This window comes from Microplitis demolitor, chromosome 8 (genome assembly GCF_026212275.2).
Source record: "Microplitis demolitor isolate Queensland-Clemson2020A chromosome 8, iyMicDemo2.1a, whole genome shotgun sequence".
In the NCBI taxonomy this organism is placed as follows: domain Eukaryota; kingdom Metazoa; phylum Arthropoda; class Insecta; order Hymenoptera; family Braconidae; genus Microplitis; species Microplitis demolitor.
Genome location: NC_068552.1, coordinates 267,634 through 291,726, shown reverse-complemented (window position 1 = coordinate 291,726; position 24,093 = coordinate 267,634). Strand labels below are relative to the sequence as shown.

Below are 24,093 nucleotides of genomic sequence, written 5' to 3'. Positions count from 1 at the left end.
GTAAACAATCAAAAATGTATGGATGAAAATAGATACCAGCTAAAGTTACTTAATAAAAATTTTACCCTGTGAATTTTAATTGAGTCTAATATCAGCGATGTATATTACAAAAATAAAAAACCCAATACTGATATTGATAAAAAAACATATCAATTCTCTTAAGTATTAATTAATTAATGACAATCTTTCACCGCGAAAGTATAAAAATTAGTATTTAATAAAAAAAAACTATGGAAACTTTTGTCAATCATCAATAAATAATTTAAAAATAAAATATGAATGAAATTAGCCGACGTCTAATAATTTTTGTATTTTTTTTTAACGATGAATTAAAAAAAAATATTTCAAAAAATTGCATCTATAGTTTTTTTAATTTTCTACATGTGCATATTTTTTTTTTATCTTTAATTGAATTGTCGAAAAAAAATTTTAAAATTGACTATCAATAATTTTCAGATGTTTTTTTTTCAACAAATCAATGAAAAAAAAAAAAAAAAACTAAAAATATGCACGTTTAGAAAATTCAAAAAACTATAAGTGCAATTTTTTAAAATATTTTTTTTTTAATACATCGTTTTAAAAAATAATCCAAAAAATTATTAGACGTTGGCTTTTTTATGATACTGAACTTAGCAGACGGTTAATGATTTTTGAAATGATGAATTATAAAAAAAAATATTTTGAAAAAATGCACTTGTAGGTTACTAAATTTTCTACATGTGCATTTTTTTATTTTTTTTTTTTTGCGATTTAGTTGGTGAAAGAAAAGTCCTAAAATTATTACATGTTTGCTAAGTCCAGGGCTATTGCTTTTTTCAGTATCATATAAAATTATTTAAATAAATGTGATGAGCAATTAAATAAAAATAATATAATACAGATAAATATGAATGATGTCACAGTACACTTAAATCACATCCTTTTTTGCGATTAGCAATATGTGCTTCAGCTATTTTCAAAAATTCTGGTCGCTTAAGAAGATTGTACGCCAGCGCGAACATTTGCAAAGCTATTCGCTGTACATATTTAACTCCGCTACTAAATAAACTATGACCTAATTCTAAAGGTGTACCAAAGTCACACTCATCTGCTGCTATTGTTGCAAGTCTTACAACTTCTTCGAGTTTACTCATCAGTGATTGTCTTATTTCATTGCAGTCTGCTTTTTCAATCTGATTTAATAATTTCAGTAGATGACCTTTCAATAAAAAAAAAAGAATTTGGTACATTTTATTTAGATCAATAAATATAAATGAGTAAAACTTACTGTCAGTCAATGCTAATTGTCTGTATCCTAATTGAGTTTTTTTATCATAAGGGACAACAATACCGGCACCGTGAAAAGTTTTTGCTACAGCATCACGATTGCGTTTTTGCAAATCAGCTGAACTTTTGTCTAAGCTTATATCATGTTTTTTGGCATAGTTTTTTAATGATTGTTGAATACGAGAAATTTTGGCTTTTTCAAATGGACCGGCCACTTTTAAACGTTCTTCTACATGTGTCCTAAAATATAATAAATATTTTTGTGAATTAAAACAAAATATAAAAGAGCATATTATTAGGTAGATTTTTCTAAAATCTAACTATTGTATCTGTCCTCATGATTAATAATAATAAATATCATGAATAATTATTGGTCTGTCAATTATTTTTAAGGACAAAAACAGACTTTATTTACTAAAATTTTTAGTCTGTTTTTAATCGCTTTTAGATCTAAAACAGGACTTTTTAAAAATATAAATAATAATCATAATAATCTAGACTTATAAATTTATTTTAATTTTCTTAATATTTGAAACACAAATGCGCTTCAGTAATAAGATGTTATAAGAATTTTGATGTTTTCTAATGCCAAAATATTTTCGATTTTATCCGGTAAATAAGAAAAATTTTTTTGACATTTCAAAAGTTATTTTATCACTTTTATTCAATGCTGTAAATATTCAGTCAAGACAACTAAAAATTAAGCTGTCAAACTTTCATTAACTGCCGACATTTTTAAACAAAAGATACTAAATAAATAGTAAACAAAAAATAATCAATTCTGTAACTTAATATTTTTTTTATAAATATTGCCCATAAATAAAAATTTTATAAGTCCATGATTTAATCTATTTTTGTCCTTGCAAATTTTCAGAACTAAAATTATTTAAAGTTTAAGAATTAATCTAATTTGGTCTGTCCGTAATGCAATTGTTTTTTAAAATAACAGGTCAAAAACAACTTAAAATTTTTATAAAAGATCATAAACAGATGAAATAGTCCAATTAGACTAAAATCAGATTAAATTTTTCGGTCCGAGTAGATCAAAAACAGATTGAAATTTTGATAGAAATTCAATAACAGACCAAGTAGTCCAAATACAGTCCAGTTACACCAAAATCAGATCAAATTTTTTGACCCGAGTGTTTTAATGCAAAATGACCGTCACTGATTTTTCGGTCAGAGTCTGTCATTTCGGATCATCAAAAAATTTTTCGTCACCAATTTTGTCAGTCGCATCTAGCTAGATGATTTGTGACCATCATTAAATTTTTGGTCACAAATTAACGGTTAATCAAGAATTTTATTTTTTCCTCTGTATTATCTCGTGATATTTTTTAAGAAAATGGCGGTTTCAAAATTTGAATTTGTATAAAAGTTATAAAGGCGTTTGTAGGATGTCGCCACAATTGTGTCAGTCCGTCATCTTATGGATGGTCCGCTGACGGTCTTGTGACCATGATGTGACGGTTACCCTGATAGCCAAGTTGGCGAGAAACTGACGAGAAACTCGCAGCCGCAACCGGACACCAAGTTGACCGCCAACAGTTGGTACCTCCATTAGTTGATAGACATTTTCTGAGAAAGTTGGTGGTAAAAGTTGTAAATCCAAAAAGTTGACGGTCACTTTCTGAGAAAGTTGGTGGCAAAAGTTGCTTGCAAAAGTTGGCAATCATTAGTTGACGGTAAGTTTCTTTTAATTTCCTCAGAAACTTGCATTCCAGTTGCGGCTCCATACTGGCGCCAACTTTCTGAGAAAGTTGGCGGTAACTTATAGCCAAAAGTTGCAAAAGCTGAAGTTGTCGAAAACTTGTCGTCAAGTTGGTCGAAAACTAATGAATGACCAACTTTTTCACGATCAACTCGTGTTATCAGGGTAGCTTCACATCACTAACTATTATGGTTAGTTTTGTAGGTTCCAAAAATACCACTCATTGAAAAATGGATATAAGGTAAAAGACCTAGTTCCTAATCAGTCCATGTATTTGTATAGATATAATTAGTAAAATTAATAAATTATAGATACATAAATACATGAGTGAGGTACTAGTACCCTGATCGGATACTGGGACTCTTACCTTATGATATATATACTAGGGTTAAGAAAATTATTAAATATGATTCTAATGACTGATAGTTTTACTGCTTTTATGAGAATTCAAAAATCTTAAAACGTCTTTAGAGAAATCTACCTTCCACTCTGGCTGCCACGTGGCATTTTTTTTTTTTTTAATAATAATTATACTTACAAGACTGCACCAAATATATTTGGCGCAACAGGTATTATTTTATGATCCTTATTAGCTGAATTTTTAGCAACGAAAGCTGGATTTATTTTACATTCATCACGCCAATATCCATAATGTAGTCCATCTTTGTCGTTTCCTTTTAGAACAGTCTTTTAAAAACAATGAAGACATTAAAAAATTATAAATTTATATTAAAGAGTAACAATTACCTGGAACTCTGGTGTATCATAAAAGTATCGCCAGTGTCTCAAATATTTCTCCTTATCATCATCAGAGTATTTAATTATTTTACCAGCCAAAACATCATAAGGACCAACCAGCTTTAAATCAACACTTTTTAAAGATGACACAGGATCATCTTTAGATAATGAACAACAGAAGTCATAAAATTTATAAAAATCATCTGGCATTTCTACGAGAAATAATTCTGAAATAATTTTTTTTTTAGCAGCGAGACTCGTTTCTGTTTCTTCTGAATTATCATTCGATGTATTTATTTTATCATCATTATGTTTCGATGTTGACATTTCAGAATTTTCTGTAATTAAATCATTAGTATCAGAATTATTCGAATTACAAGTAATTGGTTTTTCCACTGCAGCCTCTTTCATTATTCTATCAATATCCTCTTCATCACACACAAAATCATCGTCATCAGTTGAAATAGACGGACTTGGTGATATTTCTCGTTTATCTACAACTTGCTGACATTCATCATCTTTTTTATTTTTTAATTTTCTTGATGACTCAGAATCATCATTCTCACAATCATCATTTAATTTACGTTTTTTACCTTTTTTAGTACTGGTTTTACCGCGATTACTCTGTAAAAAAATTAACTAATTAATAATATTAGTAATTATTTTAATTATAGTCCTGAAGTTAACAATGAGTGTGAATGTAGCAGACATGAGGAAATTCATAAATTCAAAATAAATGAATAGAACATAAATTGAATGAAAATAAAAAAATACATGTTTGTAGAATTTAAAAATCAAGATGTGTATTTTTTTTTATTTTTATCATTTCAATTTTTTCATTCGTTTATGTAAAATTTATAAATTGTCTCATGTCTGCTACATTTACACTTATGAAGATAACAGACAATTAGCAATTTTCGGATTTTTTTTTCCACAAATCAATTATAAAAAAAAAAGAAACTAAAAAAATGCACATGTAGACAATTTAAAAAACTATAAGTGCAATTTTTTTAAATATTTTTTTTTCGTAATTTATAGTTTGGAAAAAAATCAAAGAATTATTAGACATTGACTAACTTCAGAATCATAAATTGACAGACAATAAATAATTTTCGGATTTTTTTTTTCAACAAATCAATAACGAAAAAATAAAAACCAAAAAAATACACATGTAGAAAATTTAAAAAACTATAAGTGAAATTTTTCAAAATATTTTTTTTTCATAATTTATCGTTTCAAAAACAATTCAAAAATTCTTAAACAGCTAACTTTAATAATTCATAATTTAACAGAAAATTAGCCAATTTTTGATTTGGTTTTTTAACAAATCAATTAAAAAAAAAATACATGTAGAAAATTAAAAAAACTATAGGTGCAATTTTTTTAAATATTTTTTTTTATAATTTATCGATTTTTTAAAAATTTTAAAATTATTGATCGTCGAATAACTTCCGTATCATTTATAATATGATACTAAAAGTAGCAGACATCAAAAAAATTTATCTCTTTCAAATAAAGAAGTAAAATAATTATATGGGAAAGTTTAAAAAATCTACTGTGTAAATTCAAAAAATTGATGTGTGTGAATGTAACTGACGTGGGAATTCTTTAAATTTTTGAATAAGTAAATAAAATGAGCGTGAATATAGCAGACAAATTTAAAATTAATAATAAATAGACTAACTAATTAATAAAATAAACTTTTTAAAAAATGGGCATGGAAAAAATTTTAAAATGAATGAGTGCATCTTTTATAAATATTTTTTTTTAATTATTTATAATTTTAAATTTGTCTGATGTCTGCTATATTCACACTCGTATAAAATGTAAGCAAAAATAAAAACTGAAAAATGTGCACTAAAATAATTAAAAAGTTGTCTGATATCTGCTACTTTAAGGGCCAGTTTTTCAAACCGAGTTTATTTTTATCCGGGTTTTAATTATCATTGCTAGTATATCTATATATTATTAATATATAGATATATTAGCAATGATAATTAAAACCCGGATATAAACTCGGTTTGAAAAACTGGCCCTAAGTATTATTTTTGAATTAATAAAATTAAAATTGAAAAAAAATAATGATAGTAAAGTTAGCAGACATTTGAATTTAAAAAAAATTTTTTTTTAACAAATAAATAATCAAAAACAATTTTTCTAAAAAAATGGACCTGTCAAATTTCATAAACTATACGTGCAATTTTTCAAAATATTTATTTTTTTGTTAAAAAAATCAAAAAATTTTTAAATGTCTGCTAACTGTATTGTCATAAAAAAATAAAATTATCTTACTTGTTGAGTTGCCGGTGGATGTTTATATTTTTCATGATGTTCCGGATTTTTCTGATAACATCTCACACCATACTGACAAGCGACACGTGGATCGTCATAAAATGCTTTGAATAAATCTCTTGAATCCATTATTTATTGGTAATTATTAATTTATTAAATTTATCACTTAACAAAACCAAACCTATAAAATAAAATCACAACTTTATCAATAAAAAAAAAAAAAAATAAAACTCGTTCTTATTAAAATATATTTTAAAAAAATGTGTACTTACTAATCGTAATTATCTAAAAATAAATTTAATTCAAAAAACAATTAAATATGTAATTTATTACGACAATAATTCATTAAAAATCACACGCACTTTCCCTGATAGCACGAGTTGATCGTGAAAAAGTTGGTCATTCATTAGTTTCCGACCAACTTGACGACAAGTTGTCAATAACTTTAGATTTTGCAACTTTTGGCTACGAGTTACCGCCAACTTTCTCAGGAAGTTGGCGCCAGTATGGAGCCGCAACTGGAATGCAAGTTTTTGAGGAAATTGAAAGTAAACTTACCGTCAACTTATGATCACCAACTTTTGCAAGCAACTTTTGCCACCAACTTTCTCAGAAAATGTCTATCAACTATTGGAGGTACCAACTGTTGGTGGTCAACTTAGTGTCCAGTTGCGGCTGCAAGTTTCTCGTCAGTTTCTCGCCAACTTTGTTATGTCCTTAACAGCCTCAGGTGCCTCCACCTGTTAATTAATTAGTAAACTCAAGATATATAAGAAACGCGCATTTAAATTCCATTTGAAATAATATATTAATATCCTACAACACTTATTGCGTCTTAACAATATGAAGTAAATAAATTAAATCACAAATCGTTGTGGCACATACTCATTAAATTATATATTTTTATTATAAGAAAGTTAAATAAATAGATGGATAAACTTTATTTTATATTTAGAGAAACATAAATACAGTTTGAGTGGTCTTGGAACGTTTTCTGTCACCTGATACTTAAAACCTAAACAAAACACACGCATAAAAATCATGAATAGGCCCTTGTTCTATAGTTAACAGTAAATATGGTTATAAACAAATACATACTCTATAAGCAAACAAGAAGAGGAAATATATAATAAATAAATCTTATTTATAAATGAAAACCATATCACAGGAACTTAACTATTATTGTTAATAGATATATTTTTATATTAAATAAAGAGTGATTCATATAATAAATGAATTAATAGAAATATTGAAATATAGCATTAGAATAATTATAATGATGTTTCACGATAAATGATAATGTCAATTGTAACGAATAACTAAATATATAATAATTATAGAACACACCTCTGATAGTCTAGAATATTTAACCGAATGATTGTATCCAAGTACGGGAAAATAGAATATAAATAATAAAAGTAATAAGAATATATAGAATGGATAAAGTAAAGAACGTAAATAATGCATAAGCTTATATATCAAATTCGTATTAGTAGAAAGTATAAATGTATAAGTATAATATTTAGTAAAGAACATAGATATATAAGTATATATACATATAAGCATGAGTGTGAACATGAGAGTAGTGGGGAGAAGTTGGAGAGTGGAGGTCCGAGATCTCTCTGCCGTTTGATGTAACTTCACTTCTCTCCGAGAACTCTTTACGAATACAACTGTTTTTACTGATCAAGTGTTATCCATACTTCATAATAAAATTCAGTCTTCAGATAAAAGTTATTTTATCAATTACATCTATCCTTAATCATAGTTTAATTATTTCATTAAATAACAATCATAATCATCATCATCGTAGTAAACAATAAATTTATCCACTGTTTTCAAATTCAAAATTGGTCCCGCGTGACAACGAACTGCCCACTGTCCAGGAGGTGGCGTCAGCTCCGATCCTAGTAACCTCCCAGGACATAACAAGTTTCTCGTCAGTTTCTCACCAACTTGGCTATCAGGGATTGTTTTGGGACCGATACAACACCATTCAAAACATCTCTACTCAAATGGTACGCAGCCATCTTTATTCGTCGACATGTAAATTCAACAACAACTTTATTCATCAGTATATACTTATAGCGACATCTATGTTGATAAAAATATGAATTCACTTCATGCTTATTCAGAATCACCTGAATTCACAATCATCTTTATTCCATTATTTTGTATGGACGAAATAAAAAATGAACGAAATATGAAAATAAAATAAAATCAATAGCGATAACTTTAAAATTAAAGAATTAAATATACTTATTAAATGAAATACTATTGTAAATTACATTTAATAAAATTGAATAAATAAAATATAATTGATTCAACCGAAATAAAATTTTTTTAATTAATTTATTACGATAAATATTATTTTATAGGATGTGAGTTTAAAGATAATATATATTTCAATGATCATTTTTTATGGTTTGAGTTATATCTGTGAAAATCATAATAACCGAGAAGATTGTTGATCTGTTATTTGATTACTTATTGAACGTTTATCATTAACAAGCTATAAGTTATGAGAGTAAAAAAAAAATTTTGGAGAGTAATTTTTGATTGTTAAAAGTGCATATTAATATATATTACTAAATAATTTTAAAAGTTAAGTTATATTTTTTTCTAAAAATGTAGTTACTCGAGTAGAGAGTATTTATTTAAGTCATTAAAAATTACTAAAGATAATTATTGATTAATCATTTTGTTAATTACTATACGTTTAGTGTTACTATAGGATATAAGTTTAAAAAATATGTTTTAATAGTAATTTTTTATCGTTTAATCTGCATATTAATCTATGTTACTAATATATATATATATATATATATATATATATATATATATATATATATATATATATGTTAGGATCAATTAATTGATTTAACAATAATCTCCAGCATATTTTCTAAAGTTAAGGTACAATTTATTATAAAAGTAAAGTTACTCAAATACATATTTGTTCATGTACTGGTGTAGTTTTGATAATTGCTAGAGACTAGAGTTAATCAATCAATTAATCGTATTTTTACTCATTTGAATTGGTAAACTATTTTATATTCTGTGCAGATTATTTGTTTTGAAAAATTTTGTATTACTGCCATCATATTAAGAATAAAATAAATTTATAATCATCGCTTATAGTTATTTATTATCTATTCGATCATATTAAACTAATATTTATCGTAATAAATTAATTAAAAAAATTTTATTTCGGTTGAATCAATTATATTTTATTTATTCAATTTTATTTAATGTAATTTACAATAGTATTTCATTTAATAAGTATATTTAATTCTTTAATTTTAAAGTTATCGCTATTGATTTTATTTTATTTTCATATTTCGTTCATTTTTTATTTCGTCCATACAAAATAATGGAATAAAGATGATTGTGAATTCAGGTGATTCTGAATAAGCATGAGGTGAATTCAAATTTTTTATCAACATAGATGTCGCTATAAGTATATACTAATGAATAAAGTTGTTGTTGAATTTACATGTCGACGAATAAAGATGGCTGCGTACCATTTGAGTAGAGATGTTTTGAATCGTTGTATCGGTCCCATTGTTTTCGCTGCCATTGTTACCATAATTTAAAAATAGAAATTTAAAAACTTTTTTACCTTCGGTTGGTACGACTGAATAGTAAAAGTGAGTTTTAAATAAAAGGAATTTCTCGTTTATTTATCAGAGCTTTGTTTTGTTTGAATAATTCAATTATTTATAATAAACTATTTTTTAATTAACAATCAGAATGTTTACGAAAAAAGTATTTCAATTTTTTATTTTTAATGAATTATCATTTATTTAATAAATTTTATATATTTTATTAATAAGAATGTTATTTTACAGGTTATCAATCTCACGTGCCTACAACTAAACCGCCTAATGCCAAAATATATGTCCAATGCTACAGATCCATCAAGATTAGAAAAAAGTATGTTTTTTTTATGCTTAATTAAGTCATTTAATTACTTATTAATTGCTTTTTTAGCTTAACAAATTATTTTATTAATAATACAGTAGGATTTAAATATTCAGAATATATGATGCTGAAAGTAAACGACAACTTGAAATTTTAATGTTTTTAATTATGAAGTTAATTTGGATGACATTTGTCAATTTTTTAAATTTTTAAATAAATAAAATGTAAAAAAAAATAAATTGTAAAAATGCGTATTTAAATATTTGAAAAAATCAGTGCGCGTATTTTTTTAAATTTAATTATTTAGTTAAAATTTTTAAACTGTCTCATTTGCAACATTGGCACTCATTAATTGTCATCATAAAATTTAAAAAAAAAATCCGTAAGATGGTTTTTTAAAATTCTTCACATGCATTTTTGCCTGTCAATATTTATGTTTATTGAAAATAAATAAAATTTTTTAATGTCTGCTAATGTCAGCGTAATTTAGAATGAGTATAAATGTAGCAGACACGAGACATTTTATAAATTTTAAATAAATAAATAAATTATCTAAAAGTAATGAAGTTTAAAAAAATGCGCTCATGGATTTGCCACTGATCCAAGTAAGGTACCCGCGGGTAATAAGACCTAAATGCCAGAAATGATATTTAAAATAATCGCCTTCGCTAAAGGCTACTCTAGGAGAAGGGTCTTGCATAGAAATCTTACGAAAAATTTACATAATCCCGATGCAACGATCCCTGTCTTCTATATTTTGTCATCCGTCATATGCTGTCGTAGCGCAGAAAAAATTATAAAAAACAATCTAGTCTTCTGACTCTTAAAAAACATTATATGAGTAATGTATTGAAATAAAGATTAATAATACATTTCGATAATTAAATGCAATATTTTCGATTCTATTCAAAATCTCCCTTAGCTAGGCCTTATTACCCACCGGTACCTTACGCATTTTTTAAATTTTTATTCTACTTATACTTTATTAATCAATTCAAAAATTAAAAAAATTCCCACTTGTCCGTTGCATTTGCACTCATCATTTAGGGCCAGTTTTTCTTTGGCAATTTAAACCTATAGCTTTTTTAAACCTATTTTAAAAAAAAAAGCTATAAGTTTAAAATTCAAAAATTTTTAATAAAACACTAGTTATAAAAATTAAGGAATATTAAAAAAATTTTTAATTTTCGTGATTTTCTCCTGGTTGTAACTTATAGGAAAATGGTCATACGACACAAACAAAAAAGGCAAACTGTAACTTCAAGAGTAGTTTTCTGATCTGGTCTTTAAATTTTTTTATTATGTGCGGTTCCGGAGTAATCCTAAGAAAACTATTGAAAAATGAATTTACCAAATTTTTGCTCGTCTTAAAAACGGTCTCGAGCTTCAATTAATTTTTTTTGATAGTTATGATTGATTTTTGATTGCGGAATCGTGCACAATAAAAAAATTTACAAACCAGATCAGAAAACTAGACACTTGAAGCTTTCGACCATTTTCCTTCGAGTTACAAACTGTTGAAAATTACTAAAAAATTTGAAATTTTTTTAGTATCCCTTAATTTTTGTAACCAGTATATTTTTAATTTATTTGAATAATAAAATTCCTTATTAAATATTTTAACTAATACATTTTTAGCATCGAATAATTATAAGTAGGCAATATTAATTTATTTGATTGCCATTTTTTTTGGTTTCTCGCATGATTTAATTATCAAATTTAATTATTGAAAATGAAAATATAATAAAAACTTTGATTATCAATGAAACCAGAAAAATTTCTAAATCAGGGAAAAATGTGAAAAACTTTACTGGAAAACCGGGAAATAGGGAATTGGAAATCATTTTTGTGACCACCCTATATGTGAACAAATCGGTAGTTTTTACTCCTAATTCGAATTATAATAATCTGAGTAAAAGTTTATAACTTTCTGTAATAGATCTATGATCTTTATTATGTAAAATAAATACATTTTTTTGCACCTCCAAAATAATTAAAATTGTCATGGCATTTATTAAACAGAATTTAGCAATTACTAGATGATTGTTTTTAAGTCCACCTTTAAAAATAGAGTTAATCTACAGTAGAATCTCTAGTCTATCAAGATGTTAATTAATTTATAAAAAAAATGAAATTTCAAAGTAAATTAGCTTGTAGTATAGCGTCCATAAATTGAGAAATTTATATTATTCTTTACGTTGGTGTTAAAATCCTTGATATTAATAACGTAGGCCACAGATTTAATCAATTTGGTCTGTTGCCTCGAGTCTGACTTCTGACTTGTTGATATTGTTGGAAAGTGTACCAAATTATAAATATAATTATGTATTCCCACTTGGATATAATATTTATTAAATTCAAATTTATGACATTTTATTATGAAACAATATTCAAATGAAACTTATTTTTCTTTTGCATGAGAATGATGACAGATTTTTGTAACTTAATTAATTTAGCTGAGCTATTATGATTATCACATAATTTAAGTCTTAATAATGATAAATTACCGTAACTTTTCAGCATTAAATCAAGTTTGTTTACTTGGTCGAGTTGGAGGTGAGCCACAAAAACGAGGAACTGAAGAGCATCCAGTTGTAGTATTTTCATTAGCCACACATACAAACTATAAATATGAAGGAGGTTTGCATAAATCTATTGAAATAATTTTTATTTTTACTCATGTTCATATATGTTATATATTGGGATAGCGCAAAAAAACCGACTATTTTTTTTACGAGTCTCTTATGAAAATTTGTTGGTTTACGATGTTTTAAGATGCCTCCAAAAATCAGATAAAAAATTTTCAAGAGGTCGCTCACAAATTTTGAAAATATCAAAAATTATTGAAATTCGGATTTTTTACTTATAAATTTTTTCTTTCTGGCAGCAATAGTTTATATTTATAAAATCATGTCTTTACTGAAAATTTAAGCCCAAAATTTAAATATTTAAACGACGCTCAAGAATTTTGAATATTAACTGATAATATGTGACCAATACTTTGAATTAGTTTTTGTATTTTTTTATAACTCAATTATTGTCATTTCACTAAAATATAACTTTTGCATAACCAAAAATATACAGGACAATTTTAAACAATAAAATTTGACAAGTTTTGAATAAGCGAGAAAACCTAAAAATTGAATTAAAAAATAAAAAAGTATGTAATTAACTTATTATTTCTATTTCTCGGGTTATATTTTCATTCATTGCGATGCAAATTGATGGTGAAAAAATCGAGAAGCTTTATTATCAATATTCTCGGGTCGCTCGAAAACATTCAAAAGTCAGCACTCGGAAACATTCAAAATTCTTGAGCGAGGTTTAAATTATTTAAATTTTGGGCTTAAATTATCAGCGTTGACATGATTTCACAAATATAAACTATTGCTGCCACGAGAAAGAAAAAAATTTGAAATAAAACTTCAAGTTTCCATCATTTTTGATATTTTAAAAATTCATGAGTGACCTCTTGAAAATTTTTTATCGAGCTGATTTAATATATATATATATATATATATATAAGTTAGTAAATAATTTATAGGTGATTATGTACAACGTACCGATTGGCACAGAATATGTGTATTCAAACCGTACTTGCGTGACAACGTTTACTCAAATTTAAAAAAAGGCCAGCGTATTTTGGTAAACGGAAGATTGAGTTACGGCGAAATAAAAGACGACAACGGGAATCCTAGACCTACAACCGCTGTCATTGCCGACGAAGTCATATTCTTCCAAACGCATAAACAAAGCGAATAATCATACTTCAACAAAAGAACAATCTTGTATTAATTGTTACTATTACTTTCTTCATAACTAATTTTTTTACTTTCTTTCATGAAATACCTCGTAATATAAGTGTGTTTTATAATTATTTGTATAAAAGTTGAAAGCTCATAATAAAAGGGTGAAAATAAATATTAATAATAAGTAAATGATTTAATATTTACATCGTTTGGAGTAAATCCATAACAATTACAATAAAATGAAATTTAAATCTATAATTTTACAATTGATATATTTTGTCTTTACACATTAATTCTGTCTCTTACAATATATAATTATGTATAAATGTTTTTTATTTATTTATTTATTTTTTCACAATGTTTACGATCGATTAAAATTATTCATTTTTTTTTAATCGTCACAACAATTATTCTACTTTATCATTTATTTATCTAACGGCATTTTTTATAAACTTTAAACTGTTATGGCCGTTAATGTATAAATTATATACATTTGTTTATATATAAATGAGAAACAAAAAATTAAACATATACATATAGATTTTTTTTCTTACTCTCTAATAATATTATGCTCTTATAGATCTTATTTTTTTATAAATCATTCATTTTATCAATCAAATGAGTGATTAATATTTTTATTACCTTTTTTTTTTACCTTAGAGATCACAGTATACAAGAAACCAGATATAAATTTATTATTTTAATTCCACATTTGTTTTATTTTTAATTATCACCTTTAGTGTTTTGTGGAAAAATACATCCCTACATTTTTTTTTTCTACAGATCACCAGTTTATTTTTTAAAAATTAAATTTTTAAATAAAGCGCGAAATAAATTGATTTAAGGAGGTACGGGTCTGAGATATCCTGAAGTAGACAATTAGTAATTTTTGCATTTTTGTTAACAAATTACAAAAAAAAAAAAAAAGTAAAAAAATGGGCATTTAGAAAATTTCAAAAACTACAGGTGCAATTTTTTCAAATATTTTTTTTTTTTATAATTTATAGACAAAAAAAAATCCAAAATTCATTAATAAAATTTTGAAAATTTGTGGCATGTTTCAGTGACATTTCAAAAATATTTTGTGAAATTTTTATAAAAAAATAGTAAAAAATAAGCGAGTGGTAGTGGGGAGAGACGAGTCATTTAAAAAGTTTCCATGCCGTAGGCAGGATAACTCATGGCTATCTAAAATCAAAAAACCAAAAAAATTTCTTTAGTACATCAGTTTATATTGGATTTGAACGAAGGATTTTTTTTTTCAATAACTATTTATTTTTTAATTAAACAAAAGAAAGCATTTTTGGCAAAAATCTGAGTTTTTTACTCGTCTCTCCCCACTACCACTGGCTTATTTTAAAATATTTTTTTATAAAAATTTCACAGAATATTTTTGGAAGTATGCTTAATAATGTCACAAATTTTCAGAATTTTAATAACCAAACTGAAAAAAAAATCCCATCCTTTTTTTGTATCTCAGATATTATTAGCTGACGTAATAGTTTTTGGATTTTTTTTTAACAAACAAATTACAAAAACAAAAAAAGTAAAATAATGGACATTTAGAAAATTTTAAAAACTACAGGTGCAATTTTTTCAAATATTTTTTTTTTATAATTTATCGGTAAAAAAAAAAATCCAAAAATTATTACATCAGCTATCTTCAATATCATGTCTGAAATACAAAAGCAGGATGTGATTTTTTTTTCAGTTTCGTTATTTAAATTTTGCAATGATTCGTCTCTCCCCACTACCACTGGCTTATTTTTCAATATTTTATTATAAAAATTTCTCAGGATATTTTTGAACTGTTCCTTAATAATGTCACAAATTTTCAAAATTTAAACAACGAAACAAAAAAAAATCACATCCTTTTTTTTTGTATCTCAGACCCTTTCCCTCCAAATTTTCTACTCAAGTGACAATAAATTTCCAAAATAACGACCATTACTTTTTAATGCAACCACTAATTAAATTTTTTCAAACATACAAATTTTGAATAAAAATTTTTGTATTAAAAAATATATATCTATATATATTTCATTTTTTCTATTTATTTTATCCATTTATATTTAATATATATTCATATATGAATTTTAAAATGTAAGTCTGGCCCCGAATTTGAATAAAAAAATTTAAACCTCAATAAATTTTTCTCCCTTAAATTATTTTAATATTTATACGTCCTTCCATTGCTTACTTATATTTATAACTTATAAATTCTAGCATTTATTTATTTACATTTACAATATAAATCTTATACACTAAATTATAAGTCTATACTTTATAAAATTGCAACCTGCCAAATATATATGTGCACGCACTGTAAAAAAAAAACTTTTTCTTCTCACACATTAATTATTTACTTTTATTATTGTGAGATGTAGTGCAGTAAACTGACGAGCCTTAAAAATACACATAAAAAAAAATATGTGTACATTATAATATATATGTTGATACGATAAACTTGAAAGTACACAAAAACATAATAATTTGTCATATAATAGTAAGGTAACATTCTTGGCACAGATATATCCCTGTTAGCGCGGATAAATTTTTATTTTTCATACTTTGTATTCCTCTATTTTTTATTTTATGTTCAAGTGTAAATTCACCCGAACAATTATTTTATTTTTTAATTAACTCTAAGCATAATTCAATTTAATTATTTTTTTTATTTATCATATATTTGTAATCACTCATACCATTACTTCTTTATATTTAATAGATACTTAATTACTTCTTTAAGTATATTATTATTTTTATAACTTATAATATTATAGTTATATTTATTTAACTTTGTTATCACTTTTTTTTTTACAAGTGAAACGAGGATGACTGGGCTTTGAGCGGGACGATGCAAAAATAGTCACTGATTTATGAAATTTTCAATTTAACCGAGAAAAAATATTCATATTTAATATCGCGTTACTAAAACCCTAAGGACGTATCCTGTTTTTTTCGAATTATTATCAATTATAGGTCAGAGTAAGAAAAAAAATTGCGAGGATAGTAAAAATTATCACTCCACAATTAAATTTATGGGAACAAATATTTATTTAAGTAAAAAAACGAATGAAACATGAAGAAAAAATAAATTCATCAGGGTATTAGTTCTATAACATCCATCGTCAGGATCATCTGTACCTAAGATTACAAAAAAAAATTTTCAATTTTTAAAGAACATAACTTTGATAATATTGATGATATATTTGGGGGATGGTGCGTGATGCACAAAAATGATTTAGGTCATCAAACTTGCTTCGAGATTTTGGTATTCTAGAATCATTACAATTCCCAAGAACAACAGCAATCGATTTTTGAAAAAAAAAAAAAAAAAAAAAAATCTGAAAATTTAACCTTGATTGAAAAATGAAAAAATGCACATTTGAAAAATTAAAAAATTTTAAAGTGCTCTTTTTTAATTTGATTAAATTAAATTTCACAGCATTCAAAATTTTTTAAATGCGTTTTGTCTATTCTTGAATTAAAGAGGTTCGACCGAATCTAATGTAAAAAGGATTTTCAAACTTTAAGATTTGAAACTTAGTTTACATGTAAAGAAGTACTTTATCTATGTATTCTCTAAATTTGAATATGACCCGCCGTCTAGTTTTTTAGAAAAAAAGATTTAAAAATGACGTTTTTAAAGTTCTTATACACAGGCTTTTATGGCGGATAAGCTCCCGTCATGACTTGTTCGATTATTTTCATTATTAACCTCCCAAGTTTAAGAAATAAAAAACCAAATGCCATAAACTTGAATATTTTTGGAATATGATAAGATTTTAACAATATAGTGTTACCGTTGTAATTATTTAAATAATTCCAGTTAAACTTTATTAATTAATCTCGTTCATCGACAGAGATACAAATTATTGAGGGTTTGGCAACGTCGCGGAAGCAGCTGAGAGAAAAAACAAAGACAGAAATACATTAATAAGAAAGACGAGATTAGAAATAAATTTTCCCGCTTTAATTTGAATATCGATGTGTAAGAAGTTAGAACTCGCTGTTGCCAAATCTTTTTATTAAATCATATGAGTCAAAAATAACCAAGTCATTTCGTTACTTTCTTTGATTAAATAATTAATAAATATTAATCTATGAATTCGTTATGTTATTATAAATTAAAATAATGAATTTTCAAAACTATTAGGAGAATTTAGCAAACAAAAAAATTCAAACACTACTTCGAGTCACTAGTTTCGGTCGAATCTCTTTTATAACTTATATTTCGATCAAAATTAAATAAAGAATTTTTGTTTTTTAGTTAAATGAATATTTGTTCAGATAAATTAAGATGTAGAGAGATAATTTTTAATACCCTTGCAAGTTTTTTTTTTACTCTAACCTATAATTGATAATAAACCGAAAAAATACGATACGCCCTTATGGTTTTAGTAATGTGATATTTTTTTTATATAAAAATCACACAATATATGATAATATTTGTTTACACATGACCAGATTTATTTAAATGATACTAAATATAGCAATAAATAGCTTCATATTTATATAAATATATATTTGTATATATTTATTTATATTAAATACATATATGATTAATATTAATTCACATCTAAACAGGCATAATCATATATGAGTAGATATTATCATATCTGACCATGTATAAGGCTATTTATTGGCACATTTGATATCACATAAGGTCATATATGAACATATATAATCATAAATTAATAATTATATGATTAAGAATGGATATCATCATATTCATAATACTTATTGCCACATATTTACGCACTTATCTAATACATATATAAAACGGTTATATATACTCAGATATGAATTTACAATATCATATTTTTTTTTTTCATTAATCGAAACTATGTATATTCTCATATTTTATTTTTTAAAACTGATACTTTTGAAGCTTTTTATTGCTATACATATCAAATCATATATAATCATATATATTTTTAGATAGACGAAATTTATCACTACATGTTTAACATGAGCGATTCGATATGCTTATATTTATTTATAAATCATTGTATGAACAAATAATTATATATGACTATAATATATAAGATATAAACATAGATATTAGGGTGGCCCAAAAAACCTAATTATTTTTTTTTTCAGTCTCTTATGAAAATTTGTTGGTTTACGATGTTTTAAGAAGCCTCTCCAAAAATCAGCTCAATAAAAAATTTTCAAGAGGTCGCTCACGAATTTTGAAAATATCAAAAATGATCGAAATTTGAATTTTTATTTCAAATTTTTTTCTTTCATGGCAGCAATAGTTTATATTTGTGAAATCATGACTACGCTGAAAATCTAAGCCCAAAATTTAAATATTTAATCCTCGCTCAAGAATTTTGAATGTTTCCGAGTGCTGTCTTTTGAACGTTTTCGAGCGACCCTTGAATATTGATAATAAAGCTTCTCGATTTTCTCACCATCAATTTGCATCGCAATGAATGAAAATATAACCCGAGAAATATAAATAATAAGTTTTTTACATACTTTTTTATTTTTTAATTCAATTTTTAGGTTTTCTCGCTTATTCAAAACTTGTCAAATTTTATTGTTTAAGACTGTCCTTTATATTTTTGGTTATGCAAAAGTTATATTTTAGTGAAATGACAATAATTGAGTAATAAAAAAATACAAAAACTAATTCAAAGTTTTAGTCACATATTATCAGTTAATATTCAAAATTCTTGAGCGCCGTTTAAATATTTAAATTTTGGAAAATGTTGAAATTTGTTGAAATTTTCGGCATAGACATGATTTTATAAATGTAAACTATTACTGCCACCGAAGAAAAAATTTCGAAGTAAAAAATCCGAATTTCAATCATTTTTGATATTTTCAAAATTCATGAGCGACCTCTCGAAAATTTTTTATCTGATTTTTGGAGAGGCTTCTTAAAACATCATAAGCCAACAAATTTTCATAAGCGACTCGAAAAGAAAATAGTTGGTTTTTTTGGGCCACCCTAATAAACATATATATATAATTAATATACATATATTTACAAATGAAAAAAAGTTTTTATTTTTCTCGATTAATTTGTCAATTTCAAAAATTGACATTTTATTTTTAATTTTTTTATAAAATAAAATGAGAGAGATAAAATATCACGGCTGGACTCTAATTACTGGTAATCCAACTGGAATCTCATATGGTAATTTGGAAGATAAACTTTTTTATACTCAACCAGTTAATTTACCGGCATTGGAGGACGTTTTTAGTTTAGTTTAGTTTACTTAACTTAACTTTTTTCTTTCTCTTCTTTTAAACTATACATATTAAATGTTTGTAATTGTATTAATTGAACATGAAATATTCGATTGTCGGATTTATGAATCAGTCTTGATTAATTAGATTCACTTGGGCACAGCGACGAATCATAACTAGTGAACTTTAATAAAATAAAAGCTTACTTTTATATATGTTTTTTTTTTCCTTTTTTTTTTATACTAAACAGTCGCAACACATAAACTTTTCAATGCAAAATCAAGCAGATCCCTGTTAAGTCTCGCGTCACTTCCTGTCTTCCGGTTCTTGATTAGTTTTAGCGAGATTGTACGCATGGCTACGATACTTGGCAGGTGGATCATGAAGAGGAAGAGGCTGCTCAAAAGAAGGCTGATTCATGCTTGACATTGAGAGGTCAGTCGGCATATCTACTTCCTGTTCTATTCCGTTTACGGATACAGGGCTTTCTTCATCTGGTTCGGATTTTATTCGCATTTGCTGGCGTAATAACGATATATTTTTTATGTTTTTTAATTCTGTAGGATTGCGAAGAAATCTATAACAAAAATAATATAAATTTATATACATACTTCAATTGTATATAAGGTAAAATCCCCTATACCCGCTCAGTACCATTAGTCGCTCACTTTAACTGTTTAAGGCGATTTTTTATAATTTTTATAAAAAAAAATTACAACTAAAAATATTACTGATAAATAATTATTTGCGAATCTAAATATATTAAAATATCATGTATCAAATTATTTTATAACAGATTGTAAATTTAAATTAAATGACTGTTTGCAAAATCGCGCTCAGCCGGGGATTTTTTACTTTGACGTTCATTCGTTAGATTAAATTTAGGTTGCGTCAAATTTTTTAAGAATTGTTATAACTATATATTATTAAATACATTTTTAAAATTCATGAAATTTTAAATTATCAAAGAATAAAGTAGTATAATTTATAAATTATTTGTCCAAATCAATAAACTTATGATAGTTTAATTTATATTGTCTTTGAGCGACTATAGGGCCATGTGTTGGTCGAGTAATGGTACATGACAACTTTTAGTGAGCGACTACGAGTACACTCAAGGACCTTATTTAAAAAATTAACAATAATTAATTATCAAGATTATTCTTGAAACTAAAATTTGATTCTAATACTCGAAACTTTAAAAAATAACTATAAAAAAAAATATGGTTTTTAATTTTATTTATTAATTTATATTGAGTGATTTAATCTCACTCCAATGAAAAGTGACCGGGTATAGGGGCTTTTATCTTACGGCTGATTCGTTTTGAATGAACATTTTTTTTTTCACTCCCAAAGCAAAATATTTATGTGCCAAGAAAAAAATTATCGAAAATTTTCACCCCTCAATTTTTAAAAATTTTATTTTTATTTTAAATTGTTTAAAAAATGATAAATTATAAAAAAAAGAAATTTGAAGAAATTGCACTTATAGTTTTTAAAATTTTCTACATGTGTATATTTTTAGTTTTTTTTTTTTTGTAATTAATTTGTTAAAAAAAAATCCGAAAAGGGTTGTCTGCTAACCGGGATCATTTAAATCCAACAAAAAAATCGAACTATTTTTTCAAAATTCTCTGTAGCTCAGCATTTCAAGTTATTGGGTCACCATTTGCGGCATTTTGTAGATAATTTCATACTCTTCAAAAGTTCTCTCGTCAGTTTTACTGTGACTCTAATTATTTTTTCTGTATTGGTTCTGAAAATCATTTCTCTAATGATAATTTGGGTTTTTAGTTGATACTGACTAAACTAGAAAATTTACAGTAAAAATGCAAATAACAATTTTTTAGGAAATTTTATTCTCTACAAAAAATGTCCTCTTGGTTAAGTGGCTCAAGTTGCTCGTTCGCGAGATATAGAGATTTTATTAATTTTGTTAAAAATTCTTCCGATGCTTATCAAATTTAATTCTTTTTATTTTCGTTAATCCGTTGAATTAATAAAAAAAGAAATTATTTACTGATTTAAAATTAATATTAAAAAGTAATTGGTGGAATTTTTTAAAAAATATTTTTTTACAAAGAATTAGAGCTACAGAGAATTTTAAAAAAATAGTTCGATTTCATGCGCATTTCAAAAGATCCCAGTAGGCAGACAATTAAAAACTTTCCGATTTTTTTTTTCAGCAAATTAATAACAAAAAAAAAAAAAATAAAAAAATGCACATGTAGAAAATTTAATAAACTACAAGTGCAATTTTTAAAAATATTTTTTTTTCATAATTTACCGCTTAAAAAAAATCCAAAAATTATTGGAATCGGCCAACTTGTGTCATCTTTTTAAATAAAAAAATCAAAATAAAAATAAAAATTTTTAGAAGTTAAATTAATGGCTTAACTTCGAGAATTATTTTTTGGATACATAAATATTTTGCTGTGGAAGTGAAAACAAAAATGTTCAAAACGAATCGCCCTAATATATATTGCTATCAACTGTTTTTTTTATACTTACTGATAGCAGTGACGTTCGCCTTGAACTTTCCTCAGTATATTAACACGATAATAATAACGAAGTGCTCTACTCATTTTATCATAGTTCATAGACAAATGATTTTTTTGTATTCCCCAAAGTCTTGCCAGACCTGGCGGGTCAACTATTTTGAAAACTCCCGTTTCCTGGCTTTTCCACGCAATATAATGCGTATATCTCTGGGACGGGTCGTTTAGTAGCTGTTGTAAAAAATCCCAAAGAAGTCTACCATCTGATAAAAAAATATACATAAATAAAATAAAATAAATCAAGCAGCAGTAAGATTTTAATTAAATATATGAGCATACTCGTGTTGGGTTCAGGTGAATCGCTGGGAAAAAATTCTCTAGCAGTAGAAGCAGGTCGGAATCCTCCAGGCGTAAGTGGCATTAATTGAGATGGCAATGTGGGACTGGGCTGGTCCTTGACGCAGACTTCACTGAGTCTCTGAGCCGTGAGAGCGGTTGGTGTTGCTGGTGGACTACTGCTACTCTGATGATTATCCTCATCTGAATCACTTTTATACACTTGAGTTTGATTACTCTCAGCATGACCGGGTGATCCCGCTTGACTATCAACTGATGGCGCCGGTGAGAGTGTTACTGAATTAGCAGACATAAGTGAGGCAAGGTTCGCTGCATAAGGATTCTCAGCCCACGTTGGCGTTGGCGGATGTGAGTGAGGACTCAAAGGATACGCCGAATGTCTCGTAGGCGTTACGGGACTACTCGGAAGACATCGTTGTAATTGATTGAAATCGCGAGCCAGCATACCGAGGACATTGTGAAGAACGTCTCCGGCACCAGGACATCTTTCTCCCAAGTCTGATTTTGTTAGCAGACACAGAGCTTTTCCGTTCATTTGAAACATATCCATGTCAAACTGAGGCAGATCGAATTCACGTTCTGACCATCGTAAAAATGTCGCCACATCATCTCGCGACCATACTCGAGGATCTGAAGCTATAAATAATTGTAATCATTATTCATTGTTATATATTTTTATAATTAATTTATATATATATATATATTAGGGTGTTTAAAAAATTTTTTCTCGGAAACAGGTTCAAAAAATTTAGATATAAAAATACGGCTGTGAAAAATAGAAGAAACTGCAGACATATGTTTGTTGGGAATTGAATGCTCTAAAAAAAAGTCTCTTATAATTTTTTGAAACATCCATTGGTTCAAAAGTCATTGGAGCTGAAAGTCAAATTTCTAGTAAATTTCTAGGTTTTTTTATTTTTCCGGCGAAACTATCAGACTTATCACAAAATGTCATAGGAACTTTTTTGTAGAGAATTTTATCCTCTACAATTTATTATCAATAAAGTTTTTTCAAATTCCGCATTGTTTTCTAGTTATTTTCATTTTAATGTCAAGCTCTTAAAAAAAAGTCGTATCCTGATCGATTTCAAGAGCCTGATACTTAAATGAAAATAACTAGAAAACAATGAGGAATTTGAAAAAACTTTATTGAAAATAAATTGTAGAGGATTAAATTCTCCACAAAAAAGTTCCTATGACATTTTGTGATAAGTCTGATAGTTTTACCGCAAAAGTAAGAATATTTAAAAATTTATTACAAATTTGACTTTAAGCTCCAATAACTTATGAACCGATAAATTTATCAAAAAATGCTAAGAGACTTTTTTTGTACAGCGTTTAAATTCCTACG

General features: G+C 26.1%; 3 protein-coding genes across 4 annotated transcripts in view; 1 reads left to right on the top strand and 2 right to left on the bottom strand.

The window, feature by feature from the left end:
* Positions 1-865: 865 nt before the first annotated feature.
* On the bottom strand, positions 866-6,513 carry LOC103568726 (histone PARylation factor 1). Of its 2 annotated transcripts, XM_014439441.2 has the most exons (7): positions 6,280-6,513; positions 6,008-6,188; positions 4,309-4,339; positions 3,725-4,053; positions 3,516-3,664; positions 1,268-1,506; positions 866-1,198 (listed from the first exon to the last, which is right to left on the bottom strand). In XM_014439441.2, the coding sequence occupies exons 2-7, from the start codon at positions 6,134-6,136 to the stop codon at positions 897-899; spliced, it is 1,179 nt and encodes a 392-aa protein (XP_014294927.1). In that variant the 5' UTR covers positions 6,137-6,188; positions 6,280-6,513; the 3' UTR covers positions 866-896. The 2 variants fall into 2 exon arrangements, with proteins under 2 accessions (XP_014294927.1, XP_014294926.1); XM_014439440.2 differs by having other exon boundaries at positions 3,725-4,339.
* A 3,048-nt stretch (positions 6,514-9,561) lies between these two features.
* Positions 9,562-13,913, top strand: LOC103568725 (single-stranded DNA-binding protein, mitochondrial). Its single transcript, XM_008545685.3, has 4 exons — positions 9,562-9,775; positions 9,859-9,943; positions 12,452-12,571; positions 13,476-13,913. The coding sequence occupies exons 1-4, from the start codon at positions 9,761-9,763 to the stop codon at positions 13,691-13,693; spliced, it is 438 nt and encodes a 145-aa protein (XP_008543907.1). The 5' UTR covers positions 9,562-9,760; the 3' UTR covers positions 13,694-13,913.
* A 3,930-nt stretch (positions 13,914-17,843) lies between these two features.
* LOC103568723 (ets DNA-binding protein pokkuri) overlaps positions 17,844-24,093 on the bottom strand; it is a 35,471-nt gene continuing 29,221 nt past the window's right edge. Inside the window, exons 3-5 of the mRNA XM_008545683.3 lie at positions 22,725-23,378; positions 22,399-22,648; positions 17,844-20,464 (exon numbers count right to left, since the gene is read on the bottom strand). Of these exons, the coding sequence (XP_008543905.1) occupies positions 20,194-20,464; positions 22,399-22,648; positions 22,725-23,378 (1,175 nt within the window). The 3' untranslated portion in view covers positions 17,844-20,193. The remainder of the gene's footprint in view (positions 20,465-22,398; positions 22,649-22,724; positions 23,379-24,093) is intronic.